The sequence below is a fragment of the Mya arenaria genome, chromosome 11 (genome assembly GCF_026914265.1).
Source record: "Mya arenaria isolate MELC-2E11 chromosome 11, ASM2691426v1".
NCBI classification, from domain to species: Eukaryota; Metazoa; Mollusca; class Bivalvia; order Myida; family Myidae; genus Mya; species Mya arenaria.
The window spans coordinates 43,846,260-43,865,615 of NC_069132.1; the positions used below are offsets into that span (position 1 = coordinate 43,846,260).

At 34.9% G+C, this 19,356-nt stretch overlaps 1 protein-coding gene across 2 annotated transcripts; it reads right to left on the reverse strand.

Moving 5' to 3' along the window:
- Positions 1–21: 21 nt before the first annotated feature.
- On the reverse strand, positions 22–16,559 carry LOC128208984 (presenilin-1-like). 2 transcript variants are annotated; one of them, XM_052912765.1, is made up of 11 exons: positions 16,504–16,559; positions 11,491–11,608; positions 10,450–10,679; positions 7,523–7,673; positions 6,530–6,597; positions 5,951–6,171; positions 5,117–5,215; positions 4,030–4,131; positions 3,035–3,265; positions 2,111–2,223; positions 22–1,425 (listed from the first exon to the last, which is right to left on the reverse strand). In XM_052912765.1, the coding sequence occupies exons 2-11, from the start codon at positions 11,569–11,571 to the stop codon at positions 1,270–1,272; spliced, it is 1,452 nt and encodes a 483-aa protein (XP_052768725.1). In that variant the 5' UTR covers positions 11,572–11,608; positions 16,504–16,559; the 3' UTR covers positions 22–1,269. The 2 variants fall into 2 exon arrangements, with proteins under 2 accessions (XP_052768725.1, XP_052768724.1); XM_052912764.1 differs by having other exon boundaries at positions 16,425–16,559.
- Positions 16,560–19,356: the final 2,797 nt, after the last annotated feature.

A 19,356-nucleotide genomic window follows, 5' to 3' on the forward strand; every position in this document is an offset into this window, starting at 1 on the left:
TTAAACAACAAATAAAATCAATTTATTTTTCCCTTTTTATTAGGTTTTGAATTGTATAAGTGACAAACTGTCATGGAATGGAATTCATGATTGACCACAATTTTTTTATCCTTAAGGGACTCAATTTCATGTTAAAAAAGTCAAACATCAAAAATAAACTTCCATAACGTTAAGCGGAAATAATGATTTAAAAAAAGTGATAATACAATACATGCATGGAGAAAATGGTCCCAAAAATCAAGTTTTTTTATTTGAAATTTAACCTGGGATGCTTTTTTTTGTTAGACATTCATTTAACCTGGGATGCTTTTTTCTGTTAGACGTTCATTGATAAAAATATGATCAAATACATATATGTATAATTATACACACAATAGGTCAATTGTTCAGGGATGTTTTTGTTAACTTTTAAACATGATTCTTTTATGTTGAGCTCAAAACTGTTAGTATAAAGTACAGCTAAAACAGTTCTTTTAATTCCTCCTTAATTAACAGCATATCACAAGTGTAACTATTAAACTTCCGGAGAAGTACCAATTTGAAAGTAAAAAACAATGAAGTTAACAACGTTGTTAACTTTAACTAAGTTCTGAACAATGGGCCCTATTGTATATTATGACGCTTTGAAGAAGCAATTACAAAATAGGTACAATAAAAAATCATTAAATAATTCACCAATATACCAGCTTGCTTAACAAGTCTCAATGCATAATCATACATTTTCAAAAGTGTAGATTAAAATAAAAATTTAGGCGTATCCATGGCAACAGTTAGCATATTCATATTCAAAACATTGCACTGTCATATTTATAGAAATAAAGTCAGTCACACTTGTATGTCCTATCCAAGTTGAAGGAGCGCCAAATCACATTATTCTGTGTAACATCACACACATTTAATAACTACAAATTAAGGCAACAATATATACCATAGATTGTTTCCCGTTCCCCTACCCCTGTTTTCAGGTGTGGGTAGGTAGGAAGTTTTTTTGTGGCTCCTGTCATTTCCTATCCCCTTAATTCCATGATTTATTTATTTTTAAATATAAGAGAAGCCAAAAAAAAGTAGGCTAAAGTTTTTCCTGTGAGTAAGTTTGGAAACACCAAACAAACTATTCATAAATTGTGGCCTAAGTAAGCACTGTCGTGTATTTGGAACTTTCGATGATGTGGAGACAAATTTATATTTCCCATCACAACTCAACTCAACTCAACACTTTAACGCTGCTCATTTTTGTCCAGCTTAAGATCCCATTCACCGCAGGCAATCTCATAGATAAATCTGGTCGCCAGCCAATTTGTCCATGAAGGGCTGAACCAGTTCACTAGTTGCGAAGTTGAACACCAGGCCAAATGTGATAGAGATAGGAAGAGCAGGAAGGGCCTTCCTGAATATCGCCAGCAGCAGAAGCGTGAAACAGAGACCCTGAAAATAAATCGGGATTTATCATTTAATCAGGCAATGCATTCAAATTGTCTACATAATTTCATTTCATTTTTAAAAACAAGAGCACATTCTTATCTTTTGGCGTTTTTAAGGCCAAACAAGCCGCAAAACTCGACAACTATTACCAGAATGCATAACAGAACCTGAAATATTTTTCAGGGGGTTCAGAGGGCTGCTGTAGGGCCCTGGTGGGTCCATGACTAAGCTCTGGTGGGGAGACAAAGGGGGCAAAAGTCCCCTGCAGCTCACAGTATTTTAGGGTTTCCAATACCCTTATTTAACATAGAATAGTATTACACCTTTCAACTTGGTAGATATAGTTATTTTCAACAGGAGACAGAAACAATAAATGATAATACAAATAATAACAACTAGAGTTATTGACTTTATTGTAAATGTTTCCATTGTTCCTGGCTATGTGTGTACCAAATTTCATTCGAATATCTCGAAGAAAAGTTTTTGAGCTATGGCCAAGGTCCAAGATCTTGCACAAGTACAGCGCCAATGAAAACATCAAAGGCAAAGCTTTGACAATACAATTTCTTCAATAAAAAAACAGCATAACACCAGAACAAAATTCACATTTAAAAGTTAACAACAATGTCGTCAATCAACTTGCAAACCATCTTTAAAAAAATTCTAAACAATAAACCCATTCACTTACAATGAGAATGGCAACAAAGCATGCCAGTGTTGTGTTCCAATCACCGTACGACGATGCCTTGCCAACCAGAACCCCGTAGAATATAAAGTCTCCAAGACCCAGTTTGATACCCCCTGGAAAATTAAGAAAAATATAACAGACTTGAAAATACTTCTATTATTATTTATAGAAAGAAGAGAACCTATAAAGGCTCTTGCATCAAAATTGCCTGAAAAAAATGCAAAAAAAAATAAGTCCAGACATATTAAAGCTGCACTCTCACAGATGGAGAAAATTGATGTTTTATGGCTAAAAGTGTTACAAACACTAAGAAAAATGACAATTTCAACTATTAGCCAAAAAATTGAGATCTGTTCTATTGTGAGTTATCTTATATGACTTAATTGAAGGCACTGATGCCAAAATGAGCTGATTCTGAGATTAATTTTTTAAAAGGTCAAATCTGTCAATTTTTGAGAGTGCCGCTGTTGAAACAAAGTATTGAAACTGATGCCAAATGGTAAGGTCTGAAGCCATGAACAATGTCAGTATCATGTTGGAGTGTTTTCTTTGGCTTTGTCCATACATAAACTTCCCTATTGAAATGCTATCAAATAGACATAGCTTAACCGTGCAATAACTATTGTGCGGATACAAGCTATTCACTAATATACATGCTAGTAATGGACCATTGCACAAACCAGTTACCAGTACTTCCTCCATTACCCTTGTGATTGAAATTAAACACTCCAAAAGAGTGTTCATGTATAATTTAAAAAATTCAGGATGTGGCTACAGTTTCTTATACTTTTTAACTTTCAAAGTTATTTAGTATTAAAATGATTACAGCAATACAACACTTTTCACTTTTAAACCTTAATAAGACTTAAAAACATTTGATTCAGTATTCAGTGTTCAGTATATTCATTGATGCTCTTCACTTACTCTCTTCTTGTTCTTCTTCGTCGCCATCGTCAACCTGGGGTCGTGTCCTCTGACCCCTCCCCTCATTTGTTCCAAGCGCGTTAACGGCTGAACGGGCATGGGCAGAGTCTAAGCTTGCGGACATGGCCTCACGATTGCGGGTCCTGGGTACACGTGTTGGGCTCGCGAATCCATCATCGTCGCCATCTGCTCCATTATTTTCTTCAGTGTCAACTGAGTTTTCGAACACAGCTGTATACAAAAAATATTTTCAGTGACCATGCCGATCAGTCAGGTATATGATGCTTACAAGAAACATTAGCTCAATGAGCTATTTTCCAACACTATATGCGGAAAACACAAACACATGCTTTTATTTCAATGATTTTTTTTTTCCATTGGCAGCAAATTGAATAAAACAGCTTGAATTCTTTGGCTTGGTCAAAGTTAGCCAGAATGTTTAGTAATTGGTCAATATTAATCTAGTAATTATAATTAGCCAATGAAATCATTTAAACATGCAAACTGGCCTAAAAATAACCTGTAGACAACTTTTTATAGGATTTGATGCATATGTTTTAAGGCCAATCAATGTGGGTTTTTATTGATCATTTTGGGGAATGGGGCCAATGCTTTTCTGATTGGAAGATAAGTGTCATTTTTGTTAAAATTGTGAATTCCAATTTTGTCTAGAAATAAACAAGAATGCTTAAAAATATAAGAAAAAAATGATTAAAGAATGTGAAACAACTATACAACAATACAACAATTCTTCCATATGTTTTAGCAATGGGAACAGGGCCAAACTTTGGTCAGAAAAATAAAACACTACAAAGAAGATGTCACTCGGCAATAAAGCATGACTCTCACAATCCCATGGTGTCAAATTCAAGAAATAAATTAAGCAAACAAATAGCAAATTGGAGGTACAAATGTACATTATTTCCTTTAACTAAAACACATATTGTTGCGTTTTTAAATCCTTTTTGACTTTCAAACTTGTTTAATATCCTCACCGTCGTTATCCTCGGACGAACGAGTTTTCTTTTTCCCATCTGGTTTATCCCCATTTGGTTTATCCCCATCTGCAGCTGTCACTGTCTGCCACATTATTGTGGCTGAAATAAAGACAACGGAATAACGGACCTTTTTATTCGGTAAACACTAAAATTAACATACATGTGTATTTTGTTTCTGGCAACGTATGTACCACATTTCATTTGAAAATCTTGATTGATTTTAGAGTCATGGATGAGTTTAAAGTTTTTGCACTGCGAAAAAAAAAACTGACGAGCTAAAAATTAAGATGTTTTTGTCTCACTGATGCTAAATACAAGTTAAAGGGCTGAAACCATCTTGGCAATGGATTCTGAGGACACTGTGGGCCTCCGATGGAAGTCAAAGGGGTTCAAGCACACTACCGCAGAAGCAAAACTGGCTTTTTTGAAGGCTCTCCTGACTTCAAATTTGAAGAAAACTGGAGTGTTAATACTTACAACAAATAAAATAACAACCAAAAGGAACCAGTTTACTTTTTTAATTAAGTTTTGTTTTAATCTTTTGGTCCTTGAAGCTCTTTGAACAAGGAAAACCACAAATCTGCGAACAAATCACATCACCTGTGGGCTATACTTTGTGCACTTTGTCATCCAGGTATATGTAATGTGGGCTACTTTTTGTGCCTTTTGCCATTCATGTGTATGTAACATGGGCTACTGGTCATCCAGTTAACTTAATGTGGGCTACTTTTTGTGCTCTACATCATCCAGGTATGTGTGAATTGAACAAAAATTATTGTCATGACAACTGTGATCGCCCACGAAAATGATTCGGGCTATTTTCATAGTCTACCATTTTACTACACGTGCATGTACCTGTTTTACAACTTTACTATTGTCTCATTTAATTTTGTGATCTAATTTTATTATTTCATTCTGTGTCTTATTTTGTGATCTGCTTATACTGTTTCATTCCTGTGTCTTATTCTGTGATCTCCTTATACTGTTTCATTCCTGTGTCTTATTCTGTGATCTCCTTATACTGTTTCATTCCTGTGTCTTATTTTGTGATCTGCTTATATTGTTTCACCCCCATGTTACGTACATGAGTAAATGAGAGCGGGAAAGATTGGCTCCCTTCGTTCCTGTGCAGTTTCCACCAGCATTCTCAGTGGGCCCTTTGGGCACAAAACTGCCACTAAATCTAAAACAGAAAGAAAGAATGATTATTTTTCTAGTCACTCGTCACGGTCATGTTAGTTTTACCAGTACCATATCATCTAAAACCAAGGTTAAATAAACATGTACAACAAACTGTTGCACTTTGCTGCTAGTCCAAGTTTAATATAGCAGCAGCAAGTTAAAATTTATCATAATAATATGATATGGAAATTCACAAACAAATATAAAATATCATATAATAATCATATAATATTACAGTGGCGAAAATAATATGTGTAGACAAATACACAGAATGTGTAGCAGTGTATTTTCTCCATCTAAAATATGGTCGAATCGAGCCTTTACAATTCAAAACAGTCTTCTTTCTTCACAAAATTCAAAAACCTGCTTTATTTCGTTTTGCATCCTTTTCACCCTTAGCAAACTGTCACATGAAGCAATGTTATACACCCAATTTCAACCTCTTTTTACATCAAGAATGAGCCTTATCATGGTTTAAAACTCTAGTCTTTTCTTTATTGAGTGGTTGTGTCCAGGGCTGCTAAAATTTTGAACTGACTTGGTCTGGGCCCGGCAACCCTAACCTCTCCCCACCCACCCAAAAAATAAATGCATTATTTTGCCCCAAAAACAATATATTCAGCAAATATTGACCTTGCATTTTTATTTTTATAACGATTCAAAGAGCCCTGGCTCCATGCAGAAATAAGAAAGAAAAAACACTATACCCGCAATCTGTATAACCAAAACTACCTACCCCATATCACCATAACAGCAAGCACAACCCAGAGAGTCCAGTCTGGCAGGTACTTGATGAAAACAAGGGACATTAGCGCACATATTGTGATCAGGTATCCCTGCTGTAAGAGTAATGGCCCCTTCCAGTGTATACACATCATGCCGAGAACCCCGAAGTTCCACATTAGAAGGGCCACTGTGATGTAGTCCATGGGGACATTGTAGGCCTGTAGTACAGCCCTGGAAAAGAGAAAATGTAGTTATAGTTATTTACACAGAATAATAACAGGATAATGCCATTCCATCTGTAGTACAACGGTGACATTGTACGCTTGTAGAAAAGCCAAGAAACAGAGAAAATGTAGGCATTTGATAAAAGAAATTAACTTTGCGAAACTAAGACTTTTTTCAACTTGTTCAATCAACAGAATATAAAAAGAGATATTTTCACAGAATAATAACAGGGTAATGCCATTCCATTACTAGGGCCAAAGTGTTGTAGTCCAAGGGGACATTGTAGGCCTGTAATACAGCCCCTAGAAAGAGAATGTGAAGTGATTGTTATTTACACAGAATAATAACATGGAAATTTACCTACCCCAGATACAGGTACGAGAACAAGAACAGCAATAAGAGCGATGACACGATCAGCCAGCCATGGATTACCTGCAAACACAACAACAAACAGTTATTAAAAAATAAAAAAGGGTTACATTTATTAGCAAAGGTGATCATCACATAGCTTGGACACTAGAAATAGCCCTTCAGTCCTTTGATATTTTTAAAAAAGTAATAATATGATATTTTTTCCAGTAAAATTGTATTGAAATGTCATACAGTACACTTAACCAGTAAGACCCACTTTCTTGCTCACTCCGAGGGATAAAGCCGATGTACACAGACTTCCTCTGAGGGTAAAACTGTTGCCCTCGCTAAAATCCCACTGTATGTATAATTACTTATTACACAATATCAAAGGACTGAAAGGCTTTATACTAGTGTCCAAGCTATGTGACGATCCCCTTTGGTTATTAGTACTGCTTCTTGATCAAGGAGTTTGTATTCAACTCAAATCTGATTTCACGTGGCGCAAGTCAAGTGAAAATAAAATCAAAAATCCATGAGCGTCGATTACGACATTCCGGATTTAAGCAAAGTATCAATAAACTTTTCTTATATACATCACTTGTTTAATCACTTAAAAGACACATGTTTTCATAATAAATCTAATATTAATGATGCACTATTTAGTTTTATGACGTCATTTTAACATTGCACAAAGATACAGTACTTGTTTTGACGTGACGACAGCAGAAGTTTATAACCAGAAGAATTGTTGGTTTAAGTGAAAGATCATTATATATTTCGTGTCGTGCACACTGACAGTGAACGTTTCACACGGGCTTTGCCACCCATGAAATATATCTTTTGGTGCTCACACGGTGAAATATATCAAGATCTTACACTGAAAAAAAACAATTAACCACTATCTCTCATGCCTACAACATGTGTTATATAGCTTTTGGTGTTCACACAGTGAAATACATCAAGAATCTTACACAGAAACAAAAGTTATCGTCCATATGTTTACCTTGTAGCAACGGTATTTGTAGAGGACTAGCAGAAAGATTGTCATCACTATGACGACCCCCAATAGAATACCAGCATTGGCCAATGACTGCCAGACCTTTGTTCCAGTGTCAGTGTCCGGCAAGTCAGCATCATGGAATGGTGTGTAGACACTAAAATGGAGACAGTTTTAAAATTACTTCAATGCTTTTCAGAATAAGCCCAATACTATGAAGCTTTCAAAAATATAGCTTCAAAATTTAAAGGGGCTCGACACCAGATGGTCCCAACATCGGCAAATACATTATTTCCATAGGACAAGCCTAGAATTACAATACAAGCTAATTATATATAAGGCAGATAATACATAGTTTTATATGATTAAAACAATATTTTAGAGTTAACCCGTTTAAAATAAGGGCATAATGGTTTTCTAGTTTATTGTGTGTATATTAAGCATGAGAACCTCATGTGATTAGTACCAATACATAATTATACTGACGCTATTTTTAAATTAAAGCGATGTGATACATCAGTAAGTAAGATGCAATGTGTTGAAAGCGATGTGATAAATCAGTAAGTAAGATGCAATGTGTTGAAAGCGATGTGATAAATCAGTAAGTAAGATGCAATGTGTTGAAAGCGATGTGATAAATCAGTAAGTAAGATGCAATGTGTTGAAAGCGATGTGATAAATCAGTAAGTAAGATGCAATGTGTTGAAAGCGATGTGATAAATCAGTAAGTAAGATGCAATGTGTTGAAAGCGATGTGATAAATCAGTACGTGAGATGCAATGTGTTGTAAACAACATATACGAGTATGTTATGTAAGTTTTTGACAATTTCTTTTTTTCTTGCAATGCTATCATCTGGTGTCTAGCCCCTTTAAGGTGACAAATGTACGAAAGACCTGTGGTGACATTTCAATTTCATGCTTAAGTTTTATGATTTCAACTTGGTGAACTAATATAATTCAACTTCACAAATTCATGATATATCTTGATTCTTCACTATTTCATGTTTTTCTTTTGAAAACACTAATACACCTTTACCAATTGACAATTTCACGGAATTCAAAAATTTGCTGTTTCACGATTTTTCAACACGAATTCATGATTTCAACTTCATGATTACAAGACTGAAATATTAGTTGAAATGTCACCAAGGGTCTTTCATACAAACTCCATGACTAATGTTGGGAATCGGTTCTAGTTTGACTATCGATTCAAGTAACTGATTATCGATAGCACAGTTAGTTTTTGACAACACCTTAATTGTAGATTTTTTCTAGTAAAATAATTCGTAATCCTTAACTATGCTTACGTAAGGCCAAAAAAAAATACCTGTGTTTCCAGTGACATGGCGAAAAAAAAATAGGGTCGGTCGGGATTTTTTTTTTTTTTTTCAGTTTCCATATCATGCAATTTTCTGTTGGATCATTACAATTATGTTTTATCTAAGCGTTTCATAATTTACAAAAAGTCACAGAAAAACACCTTTGACTACCGTATTTTCCCGACAATTTTGCCCATGAAATCTGGGGTATTTTGTGTACAATACTCGTTTATAAGTCGCAATCGGTTTTTAGAAAACAAATCCAGCACTTCAATTTTTACAGATCTGTGATAATGTTCTACCCAAACAGTCAATTATCAACTAATTTGTTCATTTGCATGAGGAAAATCGCCGATTTTCTTGTCAACTGTGAGCTCCTTAAACTAGGCCTTCAAATGGAGGTAGGTTAAAAATAGAACAAGTAAACGCGGATATGGATTTATTTTACTTATCTTATTTTCGTACAATCAAAGTTCATATTTATAGTGAATTCAAACATTTCGGTCATTGTTATAAGATTCCCAGATGACGATTATTGATTATTATTTTTTCGATCGTATGGTATTTTCTTACCAGCCTAGGCGAAATCTTGGCAATCAAATGGGATCGTACGGTATACGACTGACCGAATTAAATACAAACCATAGCCACGCAACTTTGATATTATCACCGCTCGTGCACAAAACGTCACAAATAGTACCGTTTGATCGGCAGCCGACACATTCCAACAAATGTGTCGTTAACTTTCAAAGGTTTTTAATTGGATTTCAGTTGATAGGACTTATTTTTAATTTTTTCAATAAGGTGAAATAAATAACCATTGATAATTGCGGATAAATTAATGTAACGGTTAGTGAAATGTGTACTGGAACCTGGCAAGTAGCCTGCATTAGATGGAGCAAAGCTTAATCGTAAGACGCCTGCATGATATACGCAATGCCTAATCGTAAAAAGAAAGTTTTATTTTGGACATGAATAAATAACACCACAAGCTATAATCCTAAATATTTTCATTTTAAAGACTGCAAAATATGTCTCTTGTGATTAACCAGGTGTTTGGACCGTAAACATGCGTTTGCCAATTTGAAGATACATGTATCGGACAGGGTTCGCCGCCCTCCGCCATTTTGTATTCCTGTTGACAACGCGTCTCGGTAATACATAATTAGGAATGAGAGTTTATTCTCCAGGTACATAGAAAGACAAAGAACAAAAATAATGACGATATATTGATATATTTAAAAAAAATATATATATTTTTACGATATAATTTTTTTTTTTACTTTTATGTCTAAAAAAAAGATTAGGGTCGGCGAGGAAAAAATAGGGTCGGTCAAGTCACCGGAAACAAAGTTTGTTTGTTTTTTGGCCTAATGGGTATGTTTGAAATTGTCAGAAATTAACCAAACGCAAATAACGAAAGGAAAGAAGAAAAATAACTCACAGGTTGAATCGATGTTCGATTATAACCAAATACAATCAATTGTCGCCGATTTCAGGCCCAACCAATCATTTTTCCATTTTAATCGATCATCGGAACATCACTAGACATGACAATTGAATTATTTTCTTTTAAAAACATTAGTCAGCAACACATGTTTCTATGGACTCACAGATAAGCTCCTTTTTGCGTATAGAAGGACACTGAGCTGACTGTGGCCACAACAACGACCATACACAACGTGACAGGTACGAACAACATGATGACATGTTTCGCGCCATATTGAAGAGTCTCCTCCTCCTCTTCATCCACCGTTCCCGAGCTACTGGGTCTTCGTTGATTTGATCTGCGTTCCCTTACTTCGGTTCCTTCGCTGCTACCCCTGACCGGCCGCGTCTCTACCTGCATGGCAGAGAGGATTGCATTGAAATAAAATGTACATGTATATAACTGGCAGTCTTTTCGCCATGTCAAACAAAACCATTTAGTCTCATCATGATTAACAGTAGTGTTTGTTTGTCAAAGTGTTTTTTCCACCATTTTATGAATGGGGCCACGGCCCTTTAAATTGTGAAGATAATGGAAAATTACCTTATATTGTGATCTTACCCAGGGCCTTGGTGGGGATCTCATAACCTAACGCCATCCTTTAAGGTTTTCGGTGTTTAAGCATTTTAACTTTCTACGCTTACATTTTAACATACATGTATTAGTTAAAAGTGGATTCATATGATAATATAATTATAAAATGGAAATCAAAAATTGAAGCAAACACCAAAGTTTTCCCAATTTTGAAATCAGTCCTTTTCCCAAAATATGATAATATAATTATGAAATGGAAATCCATAAATGACGCAAAACACCAAAGTTTTCCCAATTTTGAAATTGGTCCTTTTTGTCAAAATGCTGGGATCATCAGAAAGTAAATCCCCTTAGGCCAATAAAAATGGTTTGGTTATATTAGTGTTACATACCTTTCGAAGACAGGTAGGGTAGGCAGGCTTTAGGCTTTATAAGAAAGTAATTGTCATCAATGTAGAATGGTGTATAAAGCTTTTAAGGTTTTAAAATACATATTCAAACACACACTTCAAACAGAAAACAAAAAATTATTTTCTTTTTTATCTTTTTTTTACCAACTGCCTATAAACACGGTAGGGATGGCGCCTATTTCAGGTAACCCGAACCAAAAGTTGTTTTTTTTACCCCTTACCACTGTCGTGTCCTGTTGTTGGGAAGCCATGAGGCGAGTTGTCTCACTAGGCTCTTCGTCGCTGGAGTCACTCCCCTTCATCTAGCCAACTTCACCATTGAGAATAATTTTATATAAGCTGAAATAATCCAATACATTATTTAATACATTTAAATAAAAACAATAGTTTTCATTATCTATATTTTCTGTAATTTACTATAAATAAACCTTCATATATCAGTGCTCCAGCCAGGATATGAACATGGCAGGGTGCCTAAGCCTACTAGGTCAGGAAGGGCACTTTTGATGCGCATTGAATGACCATTAATGGGGCACTTGCAAGGGTCAATGTTCAATTTATATTGTGAATGTGTTGAAACTACTTTCTATAATAATAGTTCGTTATGAATAACTTAGCTGTTATCGTGACTTCAGTGTCAAAATCATGTTCATTTATTACTTTCATACTTACTAGTATTTCTGAAAATTGACTTGACAGTACAATGTATGTTAAATAAATATCAAATATAGTTCATATTCATCAAAGAGGGCTCTGTCAAGCAAACGGACATAGATGGGCATATTGAAAAGACAGCACTCTGGGTGCCGGAAAATGGCAGGAGGGTGCCAGGAAAGATAATCAAGGGGCTTCCCCTGCTATTTGGGCCTAGCTGGAGCACTGTTTATTTGTACACATACATTGAACTAGGGTTTAAGCAAGGTTTTAAAAAGGAAACGGTGCTGCAGAAGAGCGACAAGGTGATAAAAAAAGAGCTCAATGTTTGATCTAGCTGTGAAGAACATGAAGATTATGAATTCAACAAAAAATGTAGCAAATTGTGTTTAATTGAAATTAAACATTACGATACATGTGTATTTGAACTGCCAAGTATGAGAGTTTGTATGTAATTATAATCATAATATAATTTTTAATTACCCCCCCAACCACCCAAATATTTGACAGTTCTAAGCATTTCATCCAATTAAGGCAGTAGGGTGCCTATTCTCCAACTCTCCATGATGGCAGAAGGGTGTTACCAAAAAAAGACAGGCTGCAGCATCCTTCCATAATTCTTTAGAAATAGTTAAAAGAAATTACATGAACAATGATGGATTGATGAGGGGAATAGCTTAAAATATGAGGGGTGCCTTTCTATTTCTATCTCTCCGAGGCGTACGTGTGAAATCCAGTATAAGGCTGAATTTGTTGTTTAGTCCATCAATTAGGAGGGTGTTTTATCATATTTATATTTACTTACTGTTTTGTTTTTAAAAGCATTTCGCTCAATCAATCCTCAAAAATTAGACCAAATAAATCAAAATTATCAATCATAATGATTTTAAAGCATTGCAAGCGTGATTATATTTATGATTTAATTTAGTCAGGTTTTATATCAGCCACGTTGCAATATTTTGGACCTTCAATCAGAATTATTACAAAGAAAGTGTCATTAATAAAAAAAATCCAAAAATAATGAATTTATCAAGATTTTTACGTTTCTTCTGAACTTTTTTCTTTAAAAGGATTGTCATTGACACATCATTTACTAATGATCATGACAATAACTTGACTCATAATGCACCAGTCAATTGTAACCACAGCCCCCCCCCCCCCAGGTCCAGGGGTATACCTGGGATAGCCGGGGAAGTGGGCCGAGTTTTTACCTTCCCGGTGGCCCGGTGGCCCTGCAGTGCTGGATGAATGCAGTGGTTTTGTCTTCGCGCCAAATATAGCGGGGAATGGGACTTACCTAGAGTCCCTGGGGTGCTGGGCCATTTGGCACTGTTTTCACCAGCAGTTCGTCCCCGCAGGGCGAGGATTTTACCCGAGGTTGGCTGGACCGAAAGTCAAAGTCCCCGGTATTCCCCAGACCTGGGGGGCCGTGGTTACAATTGATTGGTGCATAGCATTCACAGCTTTTGTCTGAACTTAATTGGACTGTATTTATGGGGATTGTTTCAAAAGCTTGATGTTTTTAATACACTTAAATGAATCATCAAATTTTCCTTTATTTATGATCCATACAGATTGAATTTATGATCCATACAGATTTAATTTTTGTGTTAGGATAAAATCTGTATTGCAAGCTCGTTAAAATATTGATATATCAATTTTGTGTATACATTCGTAAATGTTTTGACGTCATGACGTGTGTGTCTCAATAAATTAGTAATCAAAATGCTCAATGCATAGTCTTTCTTGTAAACATGAATCTTAAAGCAATTAGAGATATTTTCATGATTGTTTTAGTATTGCTTCCTGAAATATGATTTTAAATGAAACACCCAATAAAAACAATTGTATTTCTGAAGGCCCAAAATTGCGTGATGCGGCTCACATATCATACATTGAAATCTTGATTTAAAATAAATAACACCCACCTGCATCAGCCAACTGGTGGTTAAAAACATATATTAATTATAGAGAAAAAGAAAACTAAAACACAACTTGAAAGGGACTAGACACCAGTTGGTTCCAAATTCAGAAAATACATTATTTCAACAAAACAAGCCTAGAAATGTCAATATCAGCCAGTATGAGGCCAATAATACATGTACATCATTTTACATGATTGAAATCATATTTTTTAGCTGTCTCAGCTGAGTTTAGCTTTTTAAAAATAGCGCATAATGGTTTCCAAGTTTATAGTGTGTATATTTAGCATATGAAAGTCACATGATTAGTACAGATACATATACTGACGCTATTTTTAAATAAACCGGAATTGACGTGGTAGACAAACCCAGTAAATTTCAAATTGGAAAAATACACAAAAACTGTGAAAGATATACATTATGTGTCCTTAGCAATGTGATACATCAGTAAGTAAGATTCAATGTGTTGTAAACAACGAAATCAATTTTATGTAAGGTTTGGACAATTTTCTTTGTTTCTTGCTATTGTATCATCTGGTGTCTAGTCTATTTAAAGGCTAAATAATTGAAAGGTTCAAAATCGAGTGTGTCTGAAATTCAAACATGTCTTTGTTGAATGTCAATATAGATTGATCTTAAACTCATCAAATTCACTATACACACCTGCTGACGACTATAGCTTATAGCCAGGCTGCCTATAATACACTTCATATGCATTATAAATATTACTACCTGTATTTTGCAACAATTTTTTTGTTTCATACAGACTTAAAAATTCAATCATTGAAATTAAAATTTTGGATGAACAAGACCGAATTCATATACTATAGCTTGGCATCATATTTTTGGACAAGCCTTGCTATTTAAAATTCAGAATTTGAGCAAGCAGGCTTGTGTTAATTTCGACCACTCACATATAGTTAAGAACATGTATATGAAGTTAATATATATATATAACAAAAATGTGTTTTATGGAAGTTAAATATTTTCATGAGCATTCAACTCACTTATTTTGTATACATTACAGTATGGGTGATTGGCTATTATAAGTTTACAATTAACAAGACACTGGTTGTCATCCAACTGTTCAACTGACCAAAATTGGTATGACCTCTTATTTCAACATAACTTTTGAAAAGTTATATTCTTCTATAAGGGTTATGGTTATATTCTTAGGGTTATGGTTATATTCTTAGGGTTATGGTTATATTCTTAGGGTTATGCTAGAAGTTATGGTGAGGACTACGTTCAGCATAGTGGCGGACCACCTGCTAAATTTGAGCTGGTAGATTTGTAGTATGACACTGTTAATGGACAAAAGAAGTTGTACCAGTATAAAGTTGTACTAGTCTATATAAACAGCCACTTCAGAGTCTTTGATGAGTTTTGTTTTAATGACTCTATGTTAAGGGCAGACATTGCGAAAGTTCAAAAAAGACTTGGTCATTCGGACCGACAGCCTCTGATATTTTGTCGGTCCAAAAGAAAATATGCAGGACTCCGACAATTTTTGTTTGAAAACTTGCTTTTTGAAAGCCTTTGTTGCTAATTTTACATTTACAAGAAATAAAAAACGTATTAAGATATTAACCAGTTAAACTTGAACACAAATAACAGTTCACAGAGCTACACTACCGTAAAACATCATCAGATTTGTAAACAAATGGTTATTTGACAATATCATTGATAAATATGCTATTTCCTGTTTAACAAAATAAATTAATCTTACTTTTAAGCAGTGTTTGATAACTGATAAAGATTAAATATTCATTTTTTTAACATCTGGCCGTGTAAACTTTCGGTCAGACGGACCGACCCCATCACAAATTTAGTCGGCCCGAGTCAAATTTTATCGGTGAGGACCGTCGGACCGACGGTTTTCCTGATGTCTGTTAATGCACCAGTCAATTGTAACCCCAGGTCCGGGGAATAGCGGGGACTTTGACTTTCTGTCCAGCCAACCCCGGGTAAAATCCCCGCCCTGCAGGACGAACTTATGGTAAAATCCACGCCAAATGCCCCCCGCACCCAAGGGACCCTAGGTTAGGCCCATTCCCCGCTATATTTTGAGCGATGACAAAACCACCGCATTCACCCGGCACTGAGGGGCCACCTGAAAGGTAAAAACACGGCCCATTTCCCCCGGCTATCCCCAGTATACCCCCGGACTGGGGGGGGGGGCGTGGTTACATTTGACTGGTGCATAAGGGGAACATTATGAATGTCCAAATGTTAGAAAAGTTCCATAAACGTGCTTTAGTGTTGCTAGAAATTGTACCAGAAGTAAGCTGGCACAATTTAACAGCAGAATAATTTGTACATATATTGATTCTCCAGTACCCTTATTTAAGCACTTTTTAAAGCACAAAATGAGTTTCATTAAAAAGATTAAAACAAAACAAATGCTTCATTCAATAATACATGTAACATTTAAAATATTACTTTAAACGTGTGTCCTACCACTACTGGCACTAGTGACTAGCCCTGACCAAACCAGGTGTCTAGATCTATATACAATAGAAGCGATTAAAACAGTTAAAATGGTGACCTTTTGGCAGAACTACGTATAAATAACAAACCTTTTTAAGGAGTGCAGGGAATATACATTTGGGGAGGATAAGGTCAAGATAAACAAAGGAAAAACTGTTAATGACTAACGTAAAAAGGAAGATATCGCTTCCTTGTTTCTGAGTTTTGGCGATGCTTGATTATTTTGTTACTTAACTTACTAAACCGGTTTCAATAATTAAATTTCCTTTTGCATGATTGCAAATCTCAAGGTTATTCGAACATTCTAGTTTGATCACGTATTCCTTGTTTAATAATAAATATTTGAATGATTGTTGTATATCATTATATCTTTTTATAAAAGATGCATCTTAATCGATTTAATTTTAAGCCGATGACGAATTTTTGGTGTAAGATCGGAACACCTCGGCCAGTATCCTCCAGAATTGACTGTTAATTAATTGACTAAAATCTTGAAGCTTGCCGGAGATGACCGAGTTGTTACGATTGGTTTGTGTAATGTTTGTTTTTGACTTCTCTTGTTTGTTGTTGGGTTGGCATTTAGACGGGATTTTCATAATTAATTTTTATATATGGCTACCTTGTGAATGTCCCTGAGTTCAAAGTTAAATGAAGGAGGGGCGTAGCTAAGATAAGATATGATTTATTTTGAGTCGGCAAGATAGCAAAAAGTACAACATAAGCTTGTGTGAGCCTTTAACCGACTATGATTTAACATATTGTATATAGTCTAAAGCTGCACTCTCACAGATTGAACGTTCGACAACTTTTTATTTTATTTTTTTGTCTTGAAACAAGTCAAATTTTGCGAAGATCCATAGAAGCCAGTTATATAAGACTGCTGACAAAAAAATAGATCGCAGATTTTTATATTTAAGTTAAAAATTATGTTAGTACTTAACGGTTAAAAGCTGCACTCTCACGGATTTACCGTTTTTCCAACTTTTTTATTTTTCGTTTTGGAATTAGCAATATTTTACGTAAATATCTGCAAACCAGTGATGAAAGAGAGCTGACAAAAGATCAGATCGCAGATTTTCATATTTCCGTTCCAAAATTGATGTTTTATGCATTTTTCTTAAACTGTTAGTAACGTTAAACTATAAAACATTAAATTTGGAATGGAAATATGAAAATCTGCGATCTGATCTTTTGTCAGCAGTCTTTCATCACTGGTTTGCAGATATTTACGCAAAGATTTGCTCGTTCCAAGACAAAAAATAACAAAAAGTTGTCAAAACGTTCAATCTGTGAGGATGCAGCTTTAAGCAATAAAACATTAATTTTCGAACGGAAATATGAAAATCTACGATCTTAATTTTTGTCACCAATCTTATATCATTGGTTTGCAGATATTTATACAAAATATTGCTCTTTCCAAGACATAAAATGAAAAAGTTGTTAAAATGGTATATCTGTGAGAGTGCAGCTTTAACATTTGTATAAGAGCTGCAATGGCAAAATTAATGATGATTACAAATAATAATAATAATATATTGCTATAAAATTAGGCACAAGATTCATTAAAAGGGTTGATGATAAGAAAAACATATATATATATATATATATATATATATATATATATATATATATATATATATATATATATATATATATATATATATATATATATATATGAATAGTGTAGTAGCACAGCTATGTGAAATAATTCTTAAATAATAATAATAATAAATAATAAAAACATATATATAAAAAACAGTGTAGTAGCACAGCTATGTGAAATAATTCTTAAACAATAATAATAAAAAATAATCAAGAGTAGCAGGACTGATAAGTGCCAAGCTAAGATGTCAATTAAAAAGAAAACAAAAACGTAAAAAGTCTAATTACAATTATTGCAAAAAAAATATTACAAAAATGGTTCAAACTAAAAAGACCAAGAACCCGCTAGGTATAATAATATATCAGTAGGTAGTAAAGCACCAATATTTATCTGCCAATTCGGTTTACTTGGGGCAAAGTCCATCAATCGATCGATAGATAGGTATACATCTATTTATCCACCCATCCATCTACCCACCAACACAAATGAGATGGATGCATCCAGCTATCAATCCATCCATCCATCCATCCATCCATCCATCCATCCATCATCCATCCATCCATCCATCCATCCATCCATCCCATCCCATCCCATCCCATCCCATCCAATCCAATCCAATCCAATCCCATCCAATCCAATCCAATCGGCCATCCATTAATCCATCCATCTATCTTCCATTCATGTCAAACCCCTGCTGGGGACCTAGACATTTGCTCGCTGCAAGAATGTTAGTAAAACTTATAAAAGTAAAGTTAAAAATGGGACGTACAGAGTAGGTTAAATACTTAAAAGTAAAAGAAGTTTGACTTCTGCCTATGGCAAGACATGTTTAATCTGCAGTGACCGACAGACGGATTGAATTGCTCCAGGGTAGGGGAGGCCACTGTGTTGGGCGGGAGGTTGGTCCAATGGAAGACAGCCTTGGGAATATGGAGCATTTTTTTTACATAATATAGAGCCTGTTATCTATTCTTCTATGATCAAGCCTACGCCACTGTAGAGACTGCATCATGTCTGTGACACTTGATGCTTGTCCATAGTCATGTTTTGCCCATCTGGCAGTCCTACGTTGGACGGATTCAAGTTGGTACATGTGAGTATCAATGGAAGGACAACAAACTTTGAAGCAATATTCAAGCTGAGAACATACAAGAATTTTGTAGGCAGAAAAAACGGTGTTTCAGATTGTACCTTAAAGCTGCACTCTCACAGATTGAACGTTTTGACAACTTTTCATGTTTTGTCTTGGAACGAGCCATTTATTTGCGAAAATCCATGGAAACCAGTTATATAAGATTGCTGACAAAAATTAGATCGCAGATTTTTATGTTTAAGTTCAAAATTGATGTTTTATGCATTTTTCTTAAACCGTTAGTAACGGTTTAAGCCATAAAACATTAATTTTCGAACGGAAATAT